Genomic DNA, 24,820 nt, shown 5'->3' with positions numbered 1-24,820 from the left:
GTGCTATAAAACTCCAAGTACCAGAAAGCATTTCGCCGCCTCCGCGTCCCCGCCCCCTCACAGTGAGTGACACTCCTCTCGGCCAATAAAGTGCACGGATGGGTAGCTCATTGACTACAGCGGGTTTCGCATGTTATCATGCATTTCTTTGCCCTCTTTTTTTTTTTACTACGCGATAGCAGCCCGATTGATCTTCACTGACAGGTCTGAAATCCACCCCTTCGCAGTTCGAAGTAGCTAGAGGAAATACGGCTAGCATAAAGGCTAGCGTGTTGTGAAGGTAGGACGGGAGAGGTAGCCAATGGGTATGGAGGCAGGCGGGATCGGGCTGTGAAAATATTTAGGTCTGTCTTGAACCTGCCGCGGCGTCCAAAAGGAATAAGCATCACCGAGAGGCGGAGTGCTACTGTAGCTAAGCATCCTTAGCAGAATAGCACTTGGTAAGGAAGGGATTTAAATGCCTTATAATGTCAAACCAAGTCCTAATTCGTTGTGCTGAAACGAATCAACATGTTGTCATTATCGCTCTCCGTTTAACTGAAGCATCGCTGTCAATGATGTGTCTGTGGGTTTTTTTTATTCTTAGAGGGCTAAGTTTATTTTTCTCTCCAGTTCTTGGCTTTTGGGGTTTTTCTTTTTTACTAGCTGTGCAATGACTAAAATCTGCCTTTTTTTTTTAGTTACCAAGAGAGGCGGGTTGCGAATAGCAAAGTGGTCCTTTGTTCTCCTGATACCTATTCTTGTGTGTTCCTGTGTGTGAAGTTATTTTCCGAATCTCATATTAATAATGTACGAGCCGACGGTGTGCATGACTCCTGGGTAGTTTATATTAAACTCGTGATACACGTGAATGGCGTAGAGAATATACAAATGAACGGATTAGCTTTCCGAATTCTTATCTTCTTACATTTCACGTAAAAAGCTGTGTATGTTATGTAAAATGCTGTATATCTATATATCCGTTGCCAAGCCGACGTTCTCGTGACATTGTAAATGTATATTTTTAAAGATTAAACGTCTTGGCATTTGTGATCTGTAGATAATCCACCTAAAAAGTAAAAAGTGAGACGTAAAATTGGGTGTAAAACGTTAGTACGTTAAATTGGTATATAACCACATGGCAAGAACATATATTCACAAGATCTTCCTGAATCGCACTATTCTGATGTACGTATGCGAGTTTAAATCCTCTAGTATACAGTACGTGTCAAACAAGCAGCTAGTTAAATACTGTTTTATTTTGTTACTGTCCTTGCTGGTGTGTACGTTGTTGGAGAAATTTATTATTTGTATAGATTTTAGTTTTTTTAAAATTCTGGCGTGTCTCCTAGCACGGGTGTGGATTTCACACCTTCAAAAATTATTCTCACAAAATAAGCAACCAATCTGTTTACGATAAAAAAAATGTCCCGCCCCCCCCTAGAAATCGTGGATTCGACTTGAACCTTCGCTAAGTGTAATGTTAAAATCACTGAGCAGTTTCCGTTTTAGCGTAACAAAAACGGAACATTGTGTTAACATTGTGAGGTCTTTAATTTGCGTCATGTTAATACCGACTAAATCTTCACATGCAAGTAGGGGCTTTTCTTCCATCTGTGCGCAGGCAGAGGACGGAAATGCCCCTGCGTTACAGAAAAAAAAAAGATATCAGATTATTTTAATTTTTAATTCTAGAACCATTTCATTTTCTGTGAAACTGTGTGACAGTAAACATACATCAAGTCATTGATTATGGCAAATAATTTAGGAATATATTATCGATTCTTTTTCAGGTTTTTTAGTATTATTCTTTTCATGAATTGCTGTTTTGCATACAGTATTTTACCAGTGTAACATCACAACACTTTGGTTGTGTGTATTTTAAAAGCCACTACATCCCTTTCAGAGCTTTCAAGTCTTTTATTCAGCTCAATTAATCTAAACGGCAGCAGATCCAATTACTGTTTAAATCTCTGAAGCACAGCTCTCACTGGTGTCTAAGAAAGTTATTCAGGCACAGAAAAGTCCAAGGAGACATGCATGCTTTGTTAAAGAAGTGGGTTTCTATAACCCTGGCACATTAAGCCCTGCTTTAACGATCTAAAGTCTGGTCATATTTAAAACAACGTTTGCTTCTTATAGAGATTGAATTGCCTTTTTTATCCCCATTTCTAGTGATAAATATCTTCTACCGCAGTATGGGCTGCTTGGAAAACCTAGCAATATTCACATATTGAGTTTCTAATAATTTCTAAAGCTCCCGTTGACCTTTTATTTAATTAATCCTGTGGTTTATTTATTAATTGTGCTAAGCAAACTTAAGTGGGGCTACGAAAATCGAGTTTATTTAGAATGTTCCTCAGAAGGGTGCCAGGAAGTACAGAATAATACCTCCTAGCTGTTGCTGGAAAAAAAGCTTAACTTAATCTCCCAGATGAGCCCTTTCATCACACTGCCCCGAACAACATAAAATGGCGCATTCATCTACACAAACAGAAGACGGGTATGTGTCTGGAGTAAATTTATGAAACTGCATCAAATTCATTTGCACACGATTTGGCTTATTATGCTTTGAGGCGGTAGAGATGGAGCTCAAAGTTTAATTGCTTTTGCATCTCTCTGAAGGACAGTCTGTTGTCATTAGCATTCAGGATCACAAGGAGAAGGAATGTCATGGAATGGAAAAAAATTCCCATATCACCTTCTTGTATTTGGTGATGTTTTAAGTATATACAGTAGGTGCATTGCCATCAGTGAAGTTTCAGTGTTTGTTTTTTGGTATCATCTAAATGAAGAACTAATGTTGGCCTGGAAAAAAAAGGTCCAATTTAAGGCATCCAATTGAATTAGCATTGCATGCGTTAATACATTCTTTTTAATTTAAAAGCAACTTTGTTTAACAATGAGGTATCCAGCATCAGGCATGATCATTATGTGCCTGAGTGCTGTTTGGTCAGGGGACGTGTATTAGAAAGGTAAGATAGTAAGTTCAAATAAAACTAAATAATTCTGAAGAGTGAAGGAATCTGCTTTCCAATGTAGCCGTAGAATCAAATAAAATACTGCTGTTTTTCAAAATAAGTTGCTGAAGAATTTCTTTTAGAAATGTAACATCGAGCAGTTGCCTTGTGCTCTTGACTTGCATGGGGAACCCCTACCCTCAACAGTATTTCAGTTACGCGTCTGCTTGAGAAATAAATTAAATGAACCGATGCTGTAATAAAATGGTCATGCTAGCCCCTGATGCAGAATGATGGTTTATATCGATTTATTCCTGTCTCCTTTTCCCATTGCTGAATCATGTCGGTAACGCCCATAATGAGCAATGGGTCAGAACGCTGAAGATGGAGGTGCTTTCCCATCTTCGGTCCGATAAGATTGGTGTTAGAAGGAATGTGGTAACAAGTAAGGGAAGGAAACTGATGGGACTTGTAATAGACTGTGGATTTGTCTACACTGGCCCTCCCTGCTCCTCCTAAACTTGGGATAAGAAAACTCCACTACCTCTTGTTAAATCTGTGGATCGGACCTGTCACTGCGATTGCCTGCTGTGATAAGATTGTGCAGGAGTGTACGGAATACTCTAATTTATTTTTGGAGAATCTAAATTATGGTGAAGGGTTTTTGCAACGGTGATCAAAGCAGGTTGCCATCAATTGACGATTGACGGGGGTTAAGTTGGGTAACCCTATGGGGATATGTATGCATTTCATTCATTACAGAATCAGAGCTATCATGATTAATGAGCCCGAACAGATGTGCGGTAGAGAAGACTGAAGCTTTTTTTTAAGTCGGACTGAGAACGTTTTTTTTTTCTACGATGAGGAAAACCTGATTGTTATTCTGTTGGTTTCTGTGGTGAATTAATAAACAGTCCATTGCTGTTTTTTTGTGCTGCTGTCGGCACTCTTGATTGTCAGATTCCACAAATAAAGAATCTTCTAGCCTGTTTTGGCTAGACATCCCAGGTACCAGGAATGAGTCCGGTATAATAATGTGCAGCACTGAAGTAGGACATCTGCAGTATGTGGGAGGATTGTAACATGACAATTCTTCATTACATGTTTGATTTTAATATACAATACAGTAAGCACATTGAGGTGTATGGATTAAGGTGGGAGTGAGCTGCGATAGGCAATTTTTCAATATGTGGTGGAAAATCTTTCTAACCTTTGACATGATCTGGTTGAAATGAGATGTCTGCACAAAAAACCTTGTATTTGCAAATGCTAATCTACAATGAGTGACACAGCTGCCCAAGCCTGTGGTCTGTGTTTATGCTGTTTATCCTTTGTTTGTACCTCTGACTGGAATCTGTAGCATTTATTTTCGTTTGGTGTTGTGTTAAAGTGACCCTTCCAGCTGTTTTTTTTTTACTTTCTCAGGACAGACAGCAGTAACCTCCCATGTTGTGACCGAAGTGCCTGCCTTAAGAACAAAAGCTGTAATTTGGAGTTTATGCAGACAGCACTGCAAAATCTATGATAGCTGTCCTCTGTAATCCTAAAATGGCAAGGGTTGAGATTGCCTCAAGAGTCTCTCTGTCTCTAAAAGTGTATCGCAAAATCCTCTTTTCCAAATCTTAAGCAGCTCCCAGAGAATGCTGGAGGCCACATTTCCACAGCTCTATTCTGCACATGGAATCCATTGCTGAAAGGAGGTGAAATGGAGTCCTAACACCTGTCTTTTTTAATTCATTTTTAACAGATCTTGGTATTTTTGATAATAATTCTTTTCTTTGGTGTGTCTCTTTACCATGTGGCCTTTCGTTTCAAAACGCAAAACATTGTGTTGAAAAGGATTTTTAAGAAGAAGAGTTTGGATGTTAGGGTTTCCTTTTCAAAGAATGAACTTTATTCAGTCTTTGTCCTGTGCTTTAAAGAGCAAACCCTTTAACCCTGACTTCAAAAGAGTAATTAAGACTGATCTGATGTAATCTGTTCTTTTGCTTTTGATTTGTAAACAGTTTTGCTTTAATGAGGATCAATGCGATTCAGACCCCCAAAAAAGAGGAATGTGTGTGGGTTGGGGAGTGAGTGGTATGATAGACAAATCAGACTGCAGATTTACAGTAAGGTTGTATAGAGATTATACCTGCAAAATTGTATAATAATTTTTAACATCAGTCTGTTCAGAATTGTACAGAATCTCATAGGATATTGTTGCAAATATTGGATTTAATCAATCAAGCTGTGATATTACTACTGTAGGTATAAAAAATATTCTAGAACATTAAGAGGGTCCAGTCCAGGCGTGTTCTAATGATCAACATTCTGTATTGACCAAGTTCCGAAAGACTGTTTGAGTAGACTAAGAAAAACAGGCTACATTTTATGTATAAAAGTACTAGTAAATGTTTGCCTTCTCACTAAATTCTAATGATTGATATTATTGACCTGATGTCTTCTAAATATTCACTACTATATGTGGGCAACAGATATTCACATTATGAAATGTGCAAACTCAGGTGTTGGGATGAAAGGTGAATAATGTTTTGTGTTTAACAAGTAACCAAATGCATATGCAATAAGTTTGTTATACAGTTCCATCCTTTAGCAGATGTATCTTTCCTTAGGTCATATGTCCATCTTCTTTGTTACCATTAAAACAGACCAGTACGTTTCCAGGTTTGAGGATGTTTTATGAGAGATAGGTTATTCCCTGTCAGAGCACTAAAGTCACATTTGGTGTAATTCCTGCAACAAACTTTGAGCTTTTAAATCCTGCATTCCTATATCCCTCTGTGTGCCCTTGTAGCAAAGATTACAGTGATTGCAGTTGACAGCTCTATATGGCAGTGCTCAGCTGTTGTTGTTGTCAGTTGAGCATGAAATAGACCACAATCAAAAGTGGCCTATGGGCAGGTCTTCTTTTGTTTTTTCTTCTCCCTCTGTTATAACAGATTAAGAAGAAAGGGGGAAAACATCCCAAAGACCTATAAGGAAGAAGTCTGTAAAATATGCTGTATTTGATCTTTGAGAATTCCACAAATGAAAACGGAACACAGTTGCCAAATCCTTTGGTCCAGGAGCAGCTGTCTTGAAGGATTTGTGTGAAACTAAAAGCTTTTGCTGGCCACAGTGTTCAAATGCAGAAAAGTGGTCCGGTTTTGTTTTTTTAGCTTCGCTTAGTCTAGGTACAATTTTGTTTCAGTTCTACAGAAATCAGTGTTTGCATTTTAATTCATTAGGAACCAAGAGTCTGCACAAGAGGAGTTCTTTGAGATATGAAATCCACCTTATTAGAATGCTAGAATCTGAACCTGAAACCCCAAGGCTTTGTGAAGATTTTCCATCATTTAAAAGGCTTTGGGTACAAGAAATGGGCTTTCCCCCTTTGTAGAAAACAAGAGGTGTTCTACCGTTTATGAAGAGCATAAAAAGATCTGTAGTACAATATGTGAATCCATAAATCGAAAGAAAAAAGAAGGTAAAATGATGCTTAGGTTCTAAGCTGGGTTTGTGCTGGCAGGGCGACAAGAACTTCAAAACTTTGCTCATTTTCTGCTGCAAAGTATTTATCGTGTATCGCAGCTGAATCCTTTAAGGTTTGGTCAAAATCAATAGGAAAAGCACTGACACTGTATGACAACATGGAATACAGTTCTAGTATAAGGCATTACAGGGATAGAACAGTTGGGATTTCACTAATACTTGCATAACATTGATGTTAACAGGAAGCTTGCTTATTCTGCAATTTAATAAATTAACTTTGTTCTAACTTCAAAATCAGGCACCATTATTTTACTTGTTTCTTTGTTGATCATAAATGATATAGAATAATACATGCTACACCTGATGATTTATACAAAAGAGCATTATGCAGGTTTGCTGAAGGATTTTTGTAGGCATTCAATATTGGCAGTTCAAAGGCATATCTTCTCGGATTTTCATTTTTGGGGAGAAAATTCTAAATTCATTTTGAGGTTTTATTTTTTTTTTCCATAAATGACAGGTTGTGTTTTTTTCTTTTTTATCCCTTCATTGGTAGAGAGTTTTTTTTTGTCATTCTTTTCCAGAATGGATTAAGGATGAATATTTTTATCAGCCAAGTGGATTTAATGGTTCAGTTTTCACTAACAGGCCTCTGCCTGTAAAATTCTGGATGATGTTGTGAAAGGTCAGCCGTAGGACAGGATAAGAGAGCTTCTTGTTTTCAGGTATGCTGTCTGCGCTGGTTTATTTCACAATTAACTGTCTGTTTTCCACCGGTGGGACGTCACTGATGGAAGGCTTCAGTTACAGGAGGGGAGCTCAGATGAACTTGTTAACTACACATTTTGAGGCTGCTGCTCTGTCGCAGGTTTACAGAGCCTCCAAGAACCAGGGGAAATGCTGAAGCCACTGTGGCAGGATGTTTTTCTCAGAACGCGAGATGGAAAGTAAGATATTAAAGACGGAATGGCCGCGTAATGCATTCCTGCTTGCAGAAGGATAAGAGATCGAACTCTGTGGCCTGAACGGGCAGCAAGTGAGAGCTGATAACTTCACCTCCTCCAAAGAGCGCCGCCTTACTTATTAGCGAAGGGAGTGGGGGGAGGTCGAGTGGCGTTTGGCAATGCCTGTATTTATCTTACTCCATCCAAGTATCTTTCAGTTCGGCAGAGCCTCAGCGGCCCTTTTTAAATGGTCTAAATGTTGTTCTGGAGGCTGTGTGCTTATTGAATGTGAATAATAATGGGAATAAAAAATCCTGTACTTGTTTATCCTATACTTTTTTTGTTACCCCTTTTGAAAGAAAGACTATTGCAAATCTTGCAGGCCATTGATCAGGTGAAATTTAGAATATGATGTACTTATCTTTCACATAATTACATGTATATGAATATGATCTCTTTGCCCCCAATCCCCCCCCGCTGTGGATATACAGTATCGATCGTCAAAACTCCAAAAACTTTGTCCAGGGCCTGGAATAATTGTAACTTTTATACACATCGATGACAGCAGCACTCTGCCAGTGCAACAAACCGGTTTGCTGATTTCGACAATGTATCATAACATATATACATTTAACATTAAAAAAAAAACCTTGGGCTGGGAAAATAAAAGTATCTAACTCTGGTTGTAAGCTCATCAGAAATGTATGATCACCCTTTCTCCAAAAAGGAGATTATTAGAAATGTGGGTAATTTAATACATTTTAGTAATTATATGTCCAAAAACATGTTGGACATAGGTTACGTGTAATGCCAGTGCTTTACTGTAGCAGAATGTTGTGCCACTGGGAACAATAGTCCCAGAATTTACACCATTGGCTTCAGTATTGATGGGCTGTTTAGGTGGTTTATATGGGTCATTACCCTCTTCGTGGACATAGTACCCAGGAGGGCATTAGGTCATCCCTCCTGTTTTGAAGCCTCAAATAAAAGCAAATGCTTGTGTAGCATTATGCAGAAAATAGAAGTGAACTGCAAATAATCAACTACAAAAGCGATTCATGCATTTTTAATGATCCTGTGGCTTCTATTGAACGTCCCGGTTGTAATCAGTGTCACCCCATTGGTTTTGTAGAGGACACCTGAAACAGTTTTTTGGGTCTTTATCTTGTGCATCTTCCCATGAATTCAAACACAATCATATTTCTTGTTTCATATGTCTTATTATTGTTGCAATGCAACAACAGGGACTAAAAGATGCATTCCACTGTGTTTGTAAAGGGCAAGCGCATGATAAGTAGAGACCTGGATATGTGCCCGTGCCTAGGAGGAGTTCAAACTTGTCTGATTTATGACTCGGCATCTGGGTCAGAGATTAAATAAAGCATTACTTTGATTAAAATAAAGCATCTAGTAGACATTTCTCTTGGGAAGAAACTTCATGATTCTCCTAACTACTGAGAGAATAAGAATGTCTGTTTCATAGTTTACGAAACAATCCCTAGAACGGCATGATGGAATCGTCTGCTGAATACAAAGAGTTGCTTTTGACAAACACTAATGGGGAAGTTGTTTGAAGCTGCTTTTTGTATCTCCTCTGTTCTCTTTCGCAGGTTTTTGAAGTCTCCCGAGCCATGCTTTTCCTCAGAATCTTGCCTCTGCTTTTGCTGCAAGTCATATGTGGGAAAGCAGACCTGCAGGATGAGATGCTTGCCGATTTCTCTGTGAAGCTGTACCGCCAACTGCAGTCAGTGGGAAACGAAGAAAACATCATCTATTCTCCTGTCAGCATTGTGGTAGCTTTAGGAATGGTAGAGCTTGGGGCCCGTGGTCCGGCTTTGAAAGAAATCAGACAAGCAGTGGGATATGGAAACCTAAAAGTGGGTGAGTTCAGCTTCCTTCCCAGCTATCTAGCCAGAATGCAGAGTGAATACGGGGACAGGTCATATTAAAATGAGCAGTCTTGCAGGAGGGAGAGAATGGAACTATCAGCAGACAAGCCAGACAACTGGACTGTCACTTCCACAGATGGTAGTTCTGCTTACTCTTCACTCAGGGCCTAAATTTCAGGGCCCTTCACTCAGGGCCTCATCAATTTCCCTACGGGATTAATAAAGTATTATCTATCTATCTAAAGCAGAGGACTGTGGGAAAACTGCAGGTGAAAATGGGTGCTAATTATGGAGGTACTTGTTCTAGAATAACAGGACTCTGAGAAATAGTTTGTATTATTAGAAAAACAATTTAATTCTAGAATTCATCTGGGATTACTGATCTCTTGACAAACTATGAAATAGTTTAGGTTTTAACAGAGCCTGACTTTTTCTGTCATTTTTTTTTCTTATTGTAAAACAGGAGAGGAGCTTCTCATCTTGAAGAACCTGACTTGGGCCCTGGAGGCTGATGAGACCCAGTATGTCCTGAAACTGGCAAATTCTCTCTTTCTTCAGACCGGAATCCACTTCAACGAAGACTTCCTGCAAAAGATGAAGAAATATTTCAAAGCAGAAATCGAAACGGTGGACTTCAGTCAGTCCACTGCTGTGGCCAATCACATTAACCAATGGGTAGAAAACCACACAGAGAGTAGGTGTAGATTTATTATTGTTATTTTTGTTGTCATCAACAATTGAGCCCAAAGAAGGCTTTAAGTTTTCAATCCAAGGTCAAAAGATAGTTTGCAAATGAGCAAGAAAGGTTGACAGCGCTAAATAACACTTTCTAAAGTTATGCCTTACCCCTGGAGAATAAAAAAACAGATAAAATTGCATCTAATTAAAGCCCTGTGGTTGCGAAAAATCAATGTACTTCTTAATATGTGCAGAATTTGCACAGGAATATAAAGTAACATACATTGTTTTTTCACAGACAAGATTCACGATCTTCTGTCAGCAGAAGATTTCAACAGTGCGACTAGGCTCACGCTTATCAACGCCATCTATTTTCGAGGAAATTGGAAAAACCAGTTTCGACCAGAGCACACCCGCACTTTCTCTTTCACAAAGGACGATGGCAATGAAGTCCAAACGCTCATGATGTACCAACAGGGGGATTTTTACTATGGTAAGTCTTCCCAGACTGAAACAGAATTAACAAAGTTACAATGGACCCCTGTTAATTGAATGTCCCATCCAATAGACTTTTCTCCTCACCACAGAAGTGTACTGTATGTTTAATGAATTTGATAAGGTGTTTGATCTCCTGCGTGAAAGGTGTTTCATGTGCCCTTAACTGTTATGATAGTTTAGGGCTTCTTATCGGTTCGGACACTGAACTGTTTAGACCTGCATTGTACCTGCTACCTTGTACTGTACAGTGTTTTCACAACGCCTCCCTCTACTCCTTGTTGGAGCCTCCTATTGTGGAGAAATACTGCAATGCAGTGCAGTCTTCGAGAACAGCTAACTGTTTTGCTTCTCCTGCATGTAGACTAAAAAAAAAACTCTCGCCAGAGAACATGAAATTTTAAAGTGTTGAATCTAAGAATTATTAAAATATATCTATCTCCAAGAGCTGTAGTACCCATGAAACATTAATTCATGCATTCCTCGTGTAATACCTAATATGACAGTTTTAAGTGATTAAAATAGCAGTATTAAAAAAACCTTTCAGAAAGCTGTATTGTGTGTAATAGTGCATGGGCTTAGAATGCTGCCATGTAACTGTTGTTGAGAAGTGGTTGGCATTAGTAGCTTCTAGATTGTTTTCTGTAATGCAGTGTCCTTCACAAAACTAATTAGCAGAAGCAGTGGGTGAGCAGAGCAATGAGGCTGAATGCTGAAGGCATGCCAAGTATTGTTCATACTGATCAGGCTCCTCAGTATACAGATGCATCAAGCACCGTTCCTTCGAGACAGAATATAAATAGGCTGCACACTTACAGTGCGAAGTATGTTGAGCACATATATCACCTCAATGGCTTGTGTTCTGGGATTTTGTTTCGGATACAAGAGGCCACGTGTTGGAGTCGTTGCTTTGCAGTGTGCTTTACATTTCACATTTGCTCTGTCAGTGGATTCCAATGAAATTACAGGAAGCATTGACGAATTAACATCAGGTGGGGTCCTTAAACTAATTACATTCAATACTAGGCACTTGCCCTAAATTGAGTGTAATTAAAATAAGGACTTCAATTATTTTTTATTAAAAAAAGTGCACTCTATCATGAGAGAGGGTCAGCCTTTGTTCCGTGCTCATATTGATCCAGCTCATTTCACCTGCAGCTCTGCTACAGATGTCAGACAGGGCGACATCGTCAAAATGTTTTTGAAGGCGTGTGCTCAATGGCTCACCTGAAGGAGTCTGAGTAATAATATGCTTACATATAATGACATAAACTTAAAAATAAATGCTGGAAAGCTGAATACATATTTCCTCCCACCTCCTAAAGTCAGGTTGACTGGATTAATTGATGTCTGTCTTGTGCATCTGTGATGCTCTCCAGGTTGCCAAAACACTTAAAGACGCTGTCTGATAAGGGATTTTTTTCAGGAAAAGCCATGTGCTCCAGTACTCGAAAGTATACCATATGTTTTAATTAAGATTTTGTATGGCAATCAGATAGGTTCGTGACTGTCCTATTAATAAGAAAAGACAATGTTAAATGGTAAAACAATTATGTTAATGCTTTTTTACAGAAGAATGTTATCAGATTTCAGGGAAAAGTCCAGCATCCTGTGTTGTCTGGCGTTAGGAGATAAGCTCTTTAATTCTATAAATTGCTCTGCTTTTCCTGTGCACAGAAATAGGCCACCTGAGTTGAGTTGAGTTTGTTTCCTGCATAGGTGAGTTTAGTGATGGAACGTCAGAGGCCGGAGGGGTTTATCAGGTGTTGGAAATGCCATACGAGGGAGAGGAGATGAGCATGATGATTGTTCTTCCCCGGCAAGAAGTGCCTTTAGCAGCACTGGAGCCAATTATTAAAGCTCAGCTGATTGAGGAATGGGCAGCGGCAGTGAAAAAGCAGAAGGTAGAGGTATACTTGCCACGGTAAGCCTACGCCTTATTGCTCTTGCTATAGTCAAGTGAAAGTTTTCAAGGGTTTATTTTTCTTAAGGTGTAAAGCTAAATAGGCTTAGTGCCGTCTAATTCAAACCTAGTAAAAAAAAAATGCAGAAAACAAATTGCCCTGTGATGCGCTCCGTGATTTCAGCTGAATGCTTCCTGCAGCATCTAAATGCTAATAGCTGTCACTAAAAATAAAAGAGCTGTCATTGCCCTTGATGGTTAAAGGAATGGCTTTGCAGAAAAACGCAGACAATTTGTACAAATCAGCTTTAGAAATTCTAACAGATTGTGTGAGCAGCAGAAGAAGACAGGGAAATTATTCAATTTCTGCAATTCATACTCATTATTTCTGTTGGCAGGTTCAAAATAGAGCAGAAGATTGACCTGAAGGAAACCCTGCAAGATCTTGGCATTAAAAATATTTTTACTAAAGATGCAGATCTTTCAGCTATGACTGGTGTGACACCTTTCTAATTGTGCATTTTACGTGGTCTAAAACCTCCCAGTGCCTAAGATAGTACTGTTTGCGCTTCATACACTGTTTGCTTTCCTGATAGCTGTGTAATGAGAAACGTGCACTTTGGTCCTGTAATTTGAGAAATGGATTATAAATTGCTGGACACATTGTGTATTTTTTTAAAAATACTGTAGCATCATGTTATGATTCAGTCAGTGGTGTATAGCAGATAGCATAGTTTTATCTTTTGCCTTGTATCTCATCATATTTACCTTAAAACAAGACATTTGAAATTCTGTAGAATTGCTTATCTTTACAGTACATAATACCATACCAAGACCAAATTTGCTTTAATTGAAGGTAGCCTTTAAAATGTTTTCTGAATGCATGTGATGAAGTACACATTACGTTATTTTGCTCAGCCAGGTATTTTAACCTTTATATTTGGCCCTTTAACGACACTGCAAATCAATACCTGTCACATTTTGCATTTACATTTTGTCCAGAAGAGCATTTGGTTTAGACTGTTTCAGACTGACGAAAGAACTCGGAACACCTGTGAGATTTGTAACTATCTTTAGATTGCAATATAACACTATCCTTGTGGCACACACAGGCGAGAAAGATCTTTTCATTGGAAAAGCTGTTCAAAAGGCATTTCTCGAAGTCACGGAAGAAGGAGCTGAAGGAGCTGCTGGTACAGGTACTTTAAACTTCCCCACTCTTTCATTGTCTGAAACAAATCTATAATTGCATTACAACAAGCAGTCTTTCATTTCGGCCACTCTGGAAGCTAAGCAGTCAAGGCCATGAATGCACTAAGACGAATGGTAACAGTGCCCCCTTCTGGAGATACAGAGCTAAAGGTTTCATTTCTGCTAGATGAGTTTATCTTCCTCTTAAGGTAATTGCACTGAAGCAATAGTGCTTCAGGAAATGTGGAAGAAAATTGCCAATGCATTTAATTAGAAAGTCACCTTCCGATACTGGTGGCCTTTTATTGTGCTATGAATTTAAAGTATTAATTCAAATGTTATAGGGATGATTGCTCTTACAAGAACCCTCGTGCTTTACCCACAAGTGATGGCTGATCACCCATTCTTCTTCATTGTCAGGGCCAGAAAGACAGGTAAGAGCTCTTTGGCACATTGTATGGCGTTCATGTCTCTTCTAGTGCTATTGCTGTGATGTACTTCTGTTTTGTAGGAGAAGAGTTGCATTAGCAGAACATTACATTTAATAACACCCCAAAAATTATGAAAGTGGTTGTATTACTAGACTGTTACAAAGCTATCGTATCGGATAAAAAGTGAGCTTTGCAGCCTTTTAATGTTTGTAAGTGCTGCTAAAAGGTAATGGATATATGTTTAATTACTGGAATTAGTACCACTTTCAGATAATTTAAACTATTCTTTTTATACAAAGAATAAATGATACAGTAGTAGGCGAAAAGAGAAACATTTACTGTAGTGGTCTTTTCAGGCAGAAATTCCTTAGTATTCTTAATCTGTTTTTCAGGAACAATTCTTTTTATGGGAAGAGTGATGAATCCGGAGGTTATTGACAGCAATGACCGTGACTTTGATGCATTGTAATTCTATTTATTCTGACAGTGTACAGGCACTTCGTAAATAAATTTACTGTTCCATTGTTGCTGTGTTTTATAACGTTATTAAAATAGTTGCAGTATTTTGATACTTCAAGCTATGTAACTACCAGGCACAAGTAAATTGAATAAAAAAGATTAATGCTGTCCCTGGAAAGTTTATGCCACTACCCTTTTACTCCCAAGAGACCATCCAGTATATCCTAAAGCTCCACGCACTGTAACTGTCCAGTGGCCTTACTGTACCATACATGGGCATAAATGTGTGAATTTATTTGAAATTATGAAAGTATGTTTACCATACATTTGCTGTTGTGTTTTGTATGAAATTAGATATTTATTGTAAAATGTGTAGTACTGGATTTAAATTGCTGAACAATTTAACAGTTTTAGTTTCAACTAATGAAAGGTGAGATTATTTCAACTAATACACTAATAAGAACCTGCCTTATTCAAAATTATCTTATAATGTGCATGTGTACGTTTCACAACTGAGGTGTAGCTGAATCAGGGGAGGCTATATTGTAGATTCCGCAAATAAAAGGTCTGAATATGGTGTGCGGTGTACAAAGAGAAATATACTGTATATGCTGTTCCAACTCTTTGCACAAATAAAAATTAAAGTTAAAGTTCCAGGATCTGGGTATGTTTTCTCAATTTCGCTGCATCCAACCGATAACCTAACAGGAATGCAAGAACCTAGCAAGTGATTCAAGGTGGGTGATGCAATACTGTTTTCTCCTCATTGTTTTGTTCTGCTCCCTTATTCTCAGTTGCATCTTAATGAGTTTTCATGTCTCCGTCAGCTGACAGACCTGTACAGCATGGCACATTTCCAACCAGTGTTCTATAAAACGGCTCTTCTTCCACAACCACACCATATGTACCAATATCATACGGTATGAGCTTAACTTCCTTTTACAAAGCAGACAAGATACCGCTGTTGTACTAATCTGAGCAAATATCTATAGTGGATCACCATTCCTCTGTCATTAGTATGGGCAACAACAATAAAGCTCTGAAAGTAATACTGTACCTAACAAAATATTTTTCTGTAATGTTTATTGAATTATTTTTTAAAATAAAACAATACTTAAACAATACATCTAGACTTGTCAGAAGATTGCCGTTCTTTGTTTAAGCAGTATGTAAACAGTAATATAATACCCATGCAATATATTTCTATTTTTAACCTTAGTGACAAATTACAAATCACTTCTTTCTTTTTTAAAAAAGGGTTTTGCCTTCACTTGTATATACAGTACTTACATCACATTGCAATGTAAGTTAGCATGTACTGTGAATAGTATGAGTTTGTAGTTTTAAGATTTTGTAAATGGGAGTTATTCCTTTAGTTCTGCCCTAAGAATTGTGCTGTGTATGTGTGTATATATGCACAGAGAGCCATTCCATCCAGATGATTTCAAAATAAGAGTGCTGTCAGGAAAGTGACCATTCTCTTGTCGCAGTTATTAATACCGAGGGCAAAGCTTCAAAATATTTTTAGAAATAATATCTGGAACACAAACTTCATTTGGTGATTGTCTTGCGGTGATTTTGTACGTACAAGTAAATGTTTTTTTCCTCTATCTAAATTTCAAATGCACACGCAGCACCATGGCATAAATTACAAATCCGATTTGTTTCCTAAAATGTGAGAAGTTACTGAAGTGCTTTTCGTTACCTGCATTATAAAGCTGAGTAGGCCACACCAATTCCAGGCGAAGAATAGAGAGGAACCCCAATTCCTCCTGACAGGGCCGCCATCATACAATGAGAAGGGAAATGAACAAAAACAAGTTAAAGTAACAAATCTAAACTCTGACATACGTCTTTGGAAGATGGAAGGAAAACCATACCAACATGCGGTAAACATACAAATTCCACACAGTCAGGCGTCCAAGACAGAATCAAACCAACAACCTTGAAACATGCCAGTACGCCTTTGGATTCATAATTTACATATCTCAAGAAATGTCACAAATGAACATCCCTTCACTTTCAACTAGGACTGTTCAAACAGCAATATAAGCTTATGGGTAGTTTGCAGCCAACTGTCCTGATTGAACTGTCCCAGGAGAATACTGCTGTCTCGCCCTTTATCTTATAATGTTCGTTGTATTTTAAATACTGATCAATTTAGATCTTTGACACATGCCTGTTTGAACTGAATGTCTGATTAGGCTGAGGGACACAATTTGGTATTTTACAAAGGCAGTCCGTACTGTGGAGTAGTGAATAATATAGTGTTTCATGGCTTTTAGTAAAAAGGATTTTGAAAGTCTTATCAGGAACTGTAATATTTAGAAAACGCATTCATATCTTCTTACAAGTTCAATATACTGTAGACAATGAAAGCAAATCAACACTGGGTGTTACACAATAAAATCCATTGGGAATTTACAATGATTCCCCTCTTCTTCCCCTCTAAGCCAATTGTACACAGCAGTTCAATTCCACTCTCTGAATTCAGATCAAGAGCATCCACGTTTCCTGATCATGAAGGATCTTGGGAAGATTTACCTATGCTTAATTGGAGGCAAACTTATGGGTTGCTGTCTGGGAAAATAAATCGGCTCTTCATCACTTCAGAGTGTATGGTCTACAGTGCGTAGCAAACGGAAATAATTTCCTCATTGTTAACAATTTCCTCGTTAACACTTTGCATTCTTGCCTGTTTCTTTCTCGTAACATCTCCTCTTATGAAATTACTATATGCTATTATTTTTCTAGCAATTAAAAACCTCCCTAGTAGTGGTAAGTGTCACAGTGACTTGGAACCAATCCTAGAAACATTAGGACAGAAGGCAGGACTACACCTTGGAGAGGACACTCTCCTGCTTTTCATTGAGAAAAAACCTCCTGTATACGACATGAAACTGTTTTACATTTCATTCACTACACACTTAACATGTTTGTGGGTATACAGAAAAATAATGGGTTTTCAACAAAACAATATATCATGATGTATTATCAAAATACTTATATTTTGATCTTGTAGAGGCTAAATATTGCAATCTGTGTGCCTGAAGGTTACAACTGTAAGTACTCACGCAGTGCTTAAATTGTATTACCTTTCATATTCCGCATGGGGAAAGCATTGTTAGGAGACATCAGAATTGATAAATAAAAGAAGACAAATTGTATTTTTAGCATATGAAGCTCATGTTTGTCACTGTGACTGTAACCTTTGGTACTGTATCTCCTTCTTCCTCGTGCCAAGAGAAAGGAGTGACTCATGACACCAGCTGCTTTACAGAAGGCATCTTGTCTCTAGATTTTTTTCTATCCTTTTTTTCATCCTAGCTGCATAATGGTGGCAAAAAGCATTTTACAAAAATTAGTTCATGTAGTTGCCTCTTTCCAAAGAGCACTGCACTGAAAGGAATACACAAAGCACACTGCGAAAGTGTTCTCTAGCATCAGAAATGTGGTGACAGCATAGTGTTTTATTTTTGCTCATCCTTTACGGTCTGTCTACCTGCAAAACAAAGTACATAGAAGGAACAACACAACCCAACAGAACACAGGGGAAACTCACCACTTCTACTGAATAATTTATCTAGTAATTTCTTCACTGTTTTTTTCCTCCAAAAAAGATACTGTCTACCAACCGTAGGTGACACCAACACTGGAAAAACAAGCAGAGACTTAAAACAAATGAATGTGTTTTATAGTACAAACAAGAGCATGGGCTATAATTATTAGAGTGAAGAACTACGGTGGCAATGAGATGGACACACAGATAGCGCAAAGGATCATTGGTACTGGAGGAACTGGCAACCCACTGAAGCTCAGCAGGTGTGAGCCTGGTCAGTACCTGGATGGGAGACCTCCTGGGAAAAACGAAGGCTGCTGCTGGATGAGGTGTTAGTGGGGCCAGCAGTGGGTGCTCACCCTGTGGTCCATGTGGGTCCTAATGCCCCAGTATAGTGACAGGGACACTATACTGTAAACAGGCACTGTCCTTTGGATGAGATGTAAAACCGAGGTCCTGACTCTCTGTGGTCATTAAAAATCCCAGGGTGTTTCTTGAAAAGAGTAAAGGTGTAACCCCAGTGTCCTGGCCAAATTTCCCATTGGCCCTTACCAATCTTGGCCTCCAAATAATCCCCATCTATGAATTGGCTTCATTACTCTGCTCTCCTCCCCACTGATAGCTGATGTGTGGGGAGCGTTCTGGCGCACTATGGCTGCCATCGCATCATCCAGGTAGATGCTGGACATTGGTGGTGGTGGAGGGGAAGTCCCCATTACCTGTAAAGCGCTTTGAGTGGAGTGTCCAGAAAAGCGCTATATAAGTATAAGCAATTATTATTATTACAATCATTGTTGGAGCAAGAAAATATTGGTCTCAGAGACCAAAATATACCTTGAAGAAAACAGCTAGATGGAAGCTATCTTGAGCATGAAAAGAAACTCAGTATTCAAAATTGCAATACATATTGTATATTATCTGGAAAATGCTAAAATAGTTTTGTAGCAAAGGCATTTCTGACATTATTGAACAGAAATGGCATACTGTAGATAAACGCATTGTGCTGATTAACATTAGTCTTCAAATGTGTTGATAAACACTGGGTCTGCTCCCAAACTCACAGGCTAGTGGAGTGTGTACCCACAGTTGAAAGCAATACAGGTTATATGTATACATGTGTGACACATTGTTTACACCAGATGCAGAAGCTGTTTTTTGGGATACGGACCCATTACTCTCCTACAGCCTGGAGCAGTATATGCCTTTCACTGTCCTCTGTGTTTAGAGAGGTCAGAAACTGCTGACTTTTAACACCCCAAATGGAGATCAACAGTGCACTTACTCAGTCTCACCTTAAATGTACAGTGAAGCAAAGACAATATGCAATCCATAAGCAGGGCATCTTGGTCAGACATTGTTACCCCATGCTGTTAATGCTGTTACATGCTGTTACTGTTTAATGGTGTAACTGTCACCATGACTATTACTCACATACAAGAGTACAGTGAGTAAACTGAAATGTACTGTAGTGTGTATGTAGTAGAATATGGGTGATAGGATTTGTGATGTTAATAAATGTCCTTAAAGTTACACCCTTCCCCTTCCATGATACACAACCCTTGGGTCTTCTCTCCTGCTTGATTTTCAACAGTCTTGACATTCAACAGGTTAATTCACCGGCGTCTAATCTCCAACAAAACTACCGAAAACACAATTTTGAGGAAGAATTTTGGGGACGCCTTCTTCCAGTGGCGGTCTGATTAGAAGCTTGTTGACAGGTGCATTCACTACTTCCCAGACAAAATAAAACATTTCTGCTGCTTGTTTATAAATCACCGTTTAGTTTAGGACGCCTGCTCTCTACATTTTACAATTATTCGCCTAGGGTCCATAAAAGCAATGGCGCCTGTTGGGTCAAATCACACGTGTCCAAACAGAGCGGAGTATGTTCATGAGGTGGAAGACAATACAGCGTCACTGCCTGTGCGATATTGTCTTAGAGTTTCTATCTTTTAAAAAAACGTTATAGTATACCCCCAGCTTCCTCGGGGCTCTGTGTTTAGGCGTACTTTTGGAGCATCACTCGCTAATCCCGCGTTCATTCAGTCAACCATACAACTTCCCGAGGCGCACACCTAGGCCAGCTGCCGGAGAGCGCGTTGCTAAGCAACGGGCCGCTACCCTGACCTGCCGCTTTTCTTCCCTCCCTAGTTTTTTTTTTTTGTCAACCACGGGACCAAAGTGAAATCCGGCAGGTGACCCCGAGAGAGCGGTGCTGCAGCAGAAGCAGATCGTCTTTCAGCAGGTGGGTTCATTCTCATGGAAACCCGCACGGCCGTGCCCGGGAGACAACCGCATCGGAATGCATTAAAGAAAACAAAACTCCGAGACGACGACGGGACATGTCCGAAAGGTAAGGGTAATGAGCTCCAAAAAGCTAGCAGACGAGCCTCGCTCGGTGAGGCAGCAGCTTGCAAGGGTCCGCAAGGCGGCAGCCCCTTTCCTCTCAGGTATGTTATGTGTTTTGTGTGTGTGTGTGTGTCAAGAAATACGTACATCGCACCCCGTTGTCAATACGTTATGAAACGAGGTAAGGCATCCTCAGTCATTTAAATACTCCTGTGAATGAGAGTGGTATGGGATGTATTCGTCTGCAGAGCAAGGTTATTTCGTTATCTGTGCCACTGTGTTGAAACTGAATTATCCCTCCTGTAATGGCTACCGAAGTTATCCGGTGCAAGGTGGAGAGGTCAAGGTAACAGAAGGGTTAGGACCGAGAATTACAGTAGGAGCAATACGTTTAAAAAATATAAAGTGAGTTTCATGGGTTTTGAGAAAACGCCACGTTGTTGTTGTTGGTGGTGGTGGTGGGTTTTTTTTTTTCAATTTCCGTGCATGCCTTTGTCTTGCTTGATAATCCTCATAAAAAATGCAGTGAAGTGCAACAGCAGTTAAACACGTACACGAACATTTTCTCTTCTGCCTCACTGCAAAATAAAGCACTGCTAGAAAATACAACGTATAGGAGGGAAAAAAGACAGAGAGGTTTCTATGTGGAATTTATTCCTCGTTACCAATTTACAAACCGGATCATAGTGTGCATCCCACTAATTCTGGTTTAGAAAGCCAGCAATATCAGTAGTGTAGTGTCTTTAAAACTGTCTGGGGTATCTGGAACTAGGGGAGTTGAATAATATGATTACATCCTACATCGTAGCTGTAGCACATGGTTTGCAGTAGAGCTTCAGAGCTCTTGGCTGTCTCACTCTGACACCCTTTTCTCCTGACAGTTCCTCAGGCGTTGTTACAGGCACCGATAGCTCGCCCAACTCTTACTCCTCACGGTACTCTGATCTCAGTGACACCAACACTTCGCTGGCTTTGGTCTCAAGGAACAGAAGCACCGCCAGTGAAAAACATAGTCCAGACTCGGGCATTGCGTCACCTGTGAGTATAAACTTTTCACTCCTATCCCTGCAGCTGAATCGGAGATGTGATTTCGGGCTTGTCTGGCAGCTGCAGACCTTTAAGCGGCTGTGCATTCTGTCCCAAACAGGTTTTGCACTTTAAAGACCATATTTATAGGACTACCTGACCTGACTCAGCACCTGCTTGGCTTAATGGGATAAGAAGTCCTGTATCATTTGCAAGTGGAGCAAACGTTCGGTTTGAAAGAATTTCATTACTGCTGAAGATCAGCAACTCCCACTTGGAGCTGTTTTTCTAACAAGTATCCTGTATCCTGCATCCTGATGTCTGTTTTATTCAGATTTATCTGCTTGGTGCCTCGGTGTCATTTTATACCCGCCAAACATGAATGGCATCACTTGACAGCTGCCTTCTGCAAAACTAATAAGCAGAAGTGATGGATGTATCAGATCAGTACATATCACTTCAGAGCTTAACAGTGTTTGTAAAAGCAGAGTGTGTAAAGCCCATCTCATACTGCAGAATTAGTGTTTCAAATGGCATGAATGCTGGCTAGGCAGAAGTAATTAACCTGCTAAATGTGAGCTACTCTACATATGGAGCCATTTCTCTCTTTTTTTTATAATTCTACATGCACAGAAAATAATAAATTACAATTTGAGCAGGGGGTTAACATTATTGCAAAACTTATTTTTCCCGTAGGTTGACAATGGTCAAGGTAGCATATGAACTGCATTGCTTTGTGCTAGATTGTTTTCTATAGATTACCACAGTAGTGTCTTCACATAGTTTTTGATGTAACTGGCTAAAATCAACACTCATAAAGGCAGTGGTATACCTATGCTTCTCAGACAGCAGCAGTAATGTGTGGCAATTATATTGTACCCAAGCCTAGATTTAGATATTTTACAAGCTCAGAAAATGAGTGTGAAGACGTCCCCAAATGCGCACTTGACTTTGATCCTCTTTTTTTTTTAGTTGCCATCAGACCGATTCAGGTTCGTAGCCTGGCATAATTTAGAGGAACATGGTGTCCGAGGGGACCAGCTAACCAGTCCCAGAGTCAGAGAGGGTAAGGAAGTCCAAGAGTGTTCAGAGTGTTGTCTGCCCACAATAATAATAATTATAATAATAATTGCTTACACTTATGTAGCACTTTTCTGGACACTCCACTCAAAGTGCTTTACAGGTAATGGGGACTCCCCTCCACCTCCACCAATGTGCAGCATCCACCTGGATGACCACAAGGCAGCATGAAAACAAAAAATACTGATGCAATAAACCTGAAGTTCAACCGTTTTTACATTATTATGCTTATGACTTTGGCCGAACACTGTATGGGAAGAGATGAAATTATTCATCTAAATAAGATTTTTGCAAACAGCGGTCTACTAGTCTCCATGAATGGGACAGTTTTCACACAGCCAGTATATTTAGGTATGCTTAGTCACATACACTTTAATGTCTGCATCTGTATTTAAATAATATTACGTACTGTTTTATGCAATAGGTCCAGCAGAAGAAGAACTTATCCTGAGAGGGGAAGAAAATTACATAATAGCAAGAAGAAATAAAGGAGATAGGGAGAAATGGGAAGAAAGACTACAGGAGAACTGGGAAAATGTCATGGTGAGGGTACCCTGATTGAAACTGATACAAACTGCATGAAAACAGAGTGCGAAGTGCCTTAGAAGCACTACAAAACATTACATGTTTTTTTAAGCATTGCTGCATAGGTAATACATTAAAACTCAGCCTTGCTGGCTGTTTCAACTTTTTTTTCATAGGGCGTCATTGCATACATTCACAGCTGAAGTCCTCAAGGTATAGAAAAGAAAAGCTGCTCTTCGGTGCTTTGTGATAATCTCAGGTTGACAATTTTTTGGAAAAAAAACACACATATTACAGTGACGGTAATGTTTCCAGTAAATGTGGCCCTTATATCTGCATTTGAACAGGAATTGAATTTGTCGTATCAAGACCTTGGAGACCCCTACCAACTGGAGAATTTTACCAGGATACTTAGAAGATTAATTCGAGTGGAGAGGCTGCAATTAGTGGACAACTGTTTAAGGGACTTGAGTTCTGTTCGATTGCCAAGGTGAGAAATGTTTTTGTTAATGTTTAAAGTTTAATGAATGTTAACTGTCTAAGAGATATTGTGGATGTTTCATTTAATATGCATTATATATAAACAGGAGAAATATTAAGTCTCTGAAATTGTGAGGAACTGGGTTGTTAAAGCTAAAGTTTTATTGTTATTTTGACGTACCTCAGACAGCACTAGAATCACACAATATTGGCAGTAAGATGATTGATTACTAGATTTGAATATTGTAAACAATATGATTACAGTTTATAAAGTAAAAAATATATGAAGATATAAAATGATCTGTATGTTTATTCTTTGCCATGCTTATACAGATGCAAAAGACTGAATCTGAACAAAAATAATTTCACATCCATCAGACACCTGCCAAAGATCCCTCAAATTCAACACTTGTCCCTAGCAGAAAATAACATCGGGACACTGAGAGATTTGTCAGACCTGAGGACAACACCTCTGGAGTCACTGACTTTGAAAAGGAATCCCTGTGAATTTCAGGAAGACTACAGGTCAAAGTAAGTGAAAGATTGCCTCCTTAAACAATCTTCTGCCTTAAAGTTGGACACAAATATAAATGTTGTTCCTTTTTTCCCAACTTCATTTAATTTTGCAATTTAATTGAATGCCCATTTTTACAATAGGTTCTGTAAGTGAAATCTCACATTGTCATATTGCACTGAAAGTAATTCAGATTTTTCACACTTTTGTCTTGTGTAGAAACCTACTTATCCCAATGACGTAAACATTGAAAACTATCATGTCTGATCATCATACACTGTTTCTAAGGTTTAATAAAAACAAAAGCGTTAAGTATTGATTTGTTGTCTCCACATACTGCAGTACATCTCTTGTTGCTTGTGTGTTTCAGAGTGTTCTCTAGTTTGCCAAAATTAAAACTTCTGGATGGAATTCCAAAGCTACCATCAGACTGCGTGTCTTTGGAATCTACCATGGCTTCCAAAATGTGTACAATACTGTAAGAGCTGGCTAGTGGGTGTGTAAAGAGCTATCCTAGACACCTTTTAGTTTTACACCAATGCAATTTTGACATCAGAGTACTGTGTACTTAGACTGTGCTAAATGAGCAGTTCTTACTAAAACATATGTATATCTATGATGGAAATACTTTCTATTGAAATCAGAACTTTTGTCAACATAGAAGTAATGTATTGAAAAACATACATGGAATTTATTGTTCTAAAGTCCTGAAAGCCATTGTCTGCATATATACAAGTTATCAAAAGCCATTTTCTACATGTGCAATGTAAGTTGTCATGTATACTGTATACAGTGGTCTGTAATATGTACTGATAATGGAAACTGTAAATGAAAATTCATATTGTAGCATTGGTATGCTAAAGAATTAAAACTTTGAAACAGAA

The 24,820-nt window shown here is 38.9% G+C and overlaps 2 protein-coding genes across 7 annotated transcripts; both read left to right on the top strand.

The window, feature by feature from the left end:
- The first annotated feature begins 123 nt into the window (after window positions 1–123).
- On the top strand, window positions 124–15,057 carry serpini1 (serpin peptidase inhibitor, clade I (neuroserpin), member 1). 4 transcript variants are annotated; one of them, XM_015360854.2, is made up of 9 exons: window positions 124–280; window positions 8,968–9,238; window positions 9,710–9,940; window positions 10,223–10,417; window positions 12,139–12,343; window positions 12,721–12,818; window positions 13,435–13,521; window positions 13,858–13,947; window positions 14,337–15,057. In XM_015360854.2, the coding sequence occupies exons 2-9, from the start codon at window positions 8,989–8,991 to the stop codon at window positions 14,411–14,413; spliced, it is 1,233 nt and encodes a 410-aa protein (XP_015216340.2). In that variant the 5' UTR covers window positions 124–280; window positions 8,968–8,988; the 3' UTR covers window positions 14,414–15,057. The 4 variants fall into 4 exon arrangements, with proteins under 4 accessions (XP_015216340.2, XP_006637520.2, XP_015216341.2 ...); XM_006637457.3 differs by lacking the exon at window positions 124–280 and adding an exon at window positions 287–440; XM_015360855.2 differs by lacking the exon at window positions 124–280 and adding an exon at window positions 1,039–1,167.
- A 4,776-nt stretch (window positions 15,058–19,833) lies between these two features.
- On the top strand, window positions 19,834–24,820 carry LOC107079065 (uncharacterized). Of its 3 annotated transcripts, none has more exons than XM_015360642.2 (7): window positions 19,834–20,315; window positions 21,193–21,349; window positions 22,310–22,403; window positions 22,842–22,960; window positions 23,290–23,432; window positions 23,801–23,953; window positions 24,307–24,820. In XM_015360642.2, exons 1-7 carry the CDS (start codon window positions 20,305–20,307, stop codon window positions 24,416–24,418), a joined length of 789 nt encoding a protein of 262 aa, XP_015216128.1. In that variant the 5' UTR covers window positions 19,834–20,304; the 3' UTR covers window positions 24,419–24,820. The 3 variants fall into 3 exon arrangements, with proteins under 3 accessions (XP_015216128.1, XP_015216129.1, XP_015216127.1); XM_015360641.2 differs by having other exon boundaries at window positions 19,991–20,315; window positions 23,756–23,953; XM_015360643.2 differs by lacking the exon at window positions 24,307–24,820 and having other exon boundaries at window positions 19,835–20,315; window positions 23,845–23,931.

Source organism: Lepisosteus oculatus, chromosome 13, assembly GCF_040954835.1.
Source record: "Lepisosteus oculatus isolate fLepOcu1 chromosome 13, fLepOcu1.hap2, whole genome shotgun sequence".
In the NCBI taxonomy this organism is placed as follows: Eukaryota; Metazoa; Chordata; class Actinopteri; order Semionotiformes; family Lepisosteidae; genus Lepisosteus; species Lepisosteus oculatus.
The sequence above is the reverse complement of the archived record's forward strand: the minus strand, read 5'-3'. Positions and strand labels throughout refer to the sequence as shown.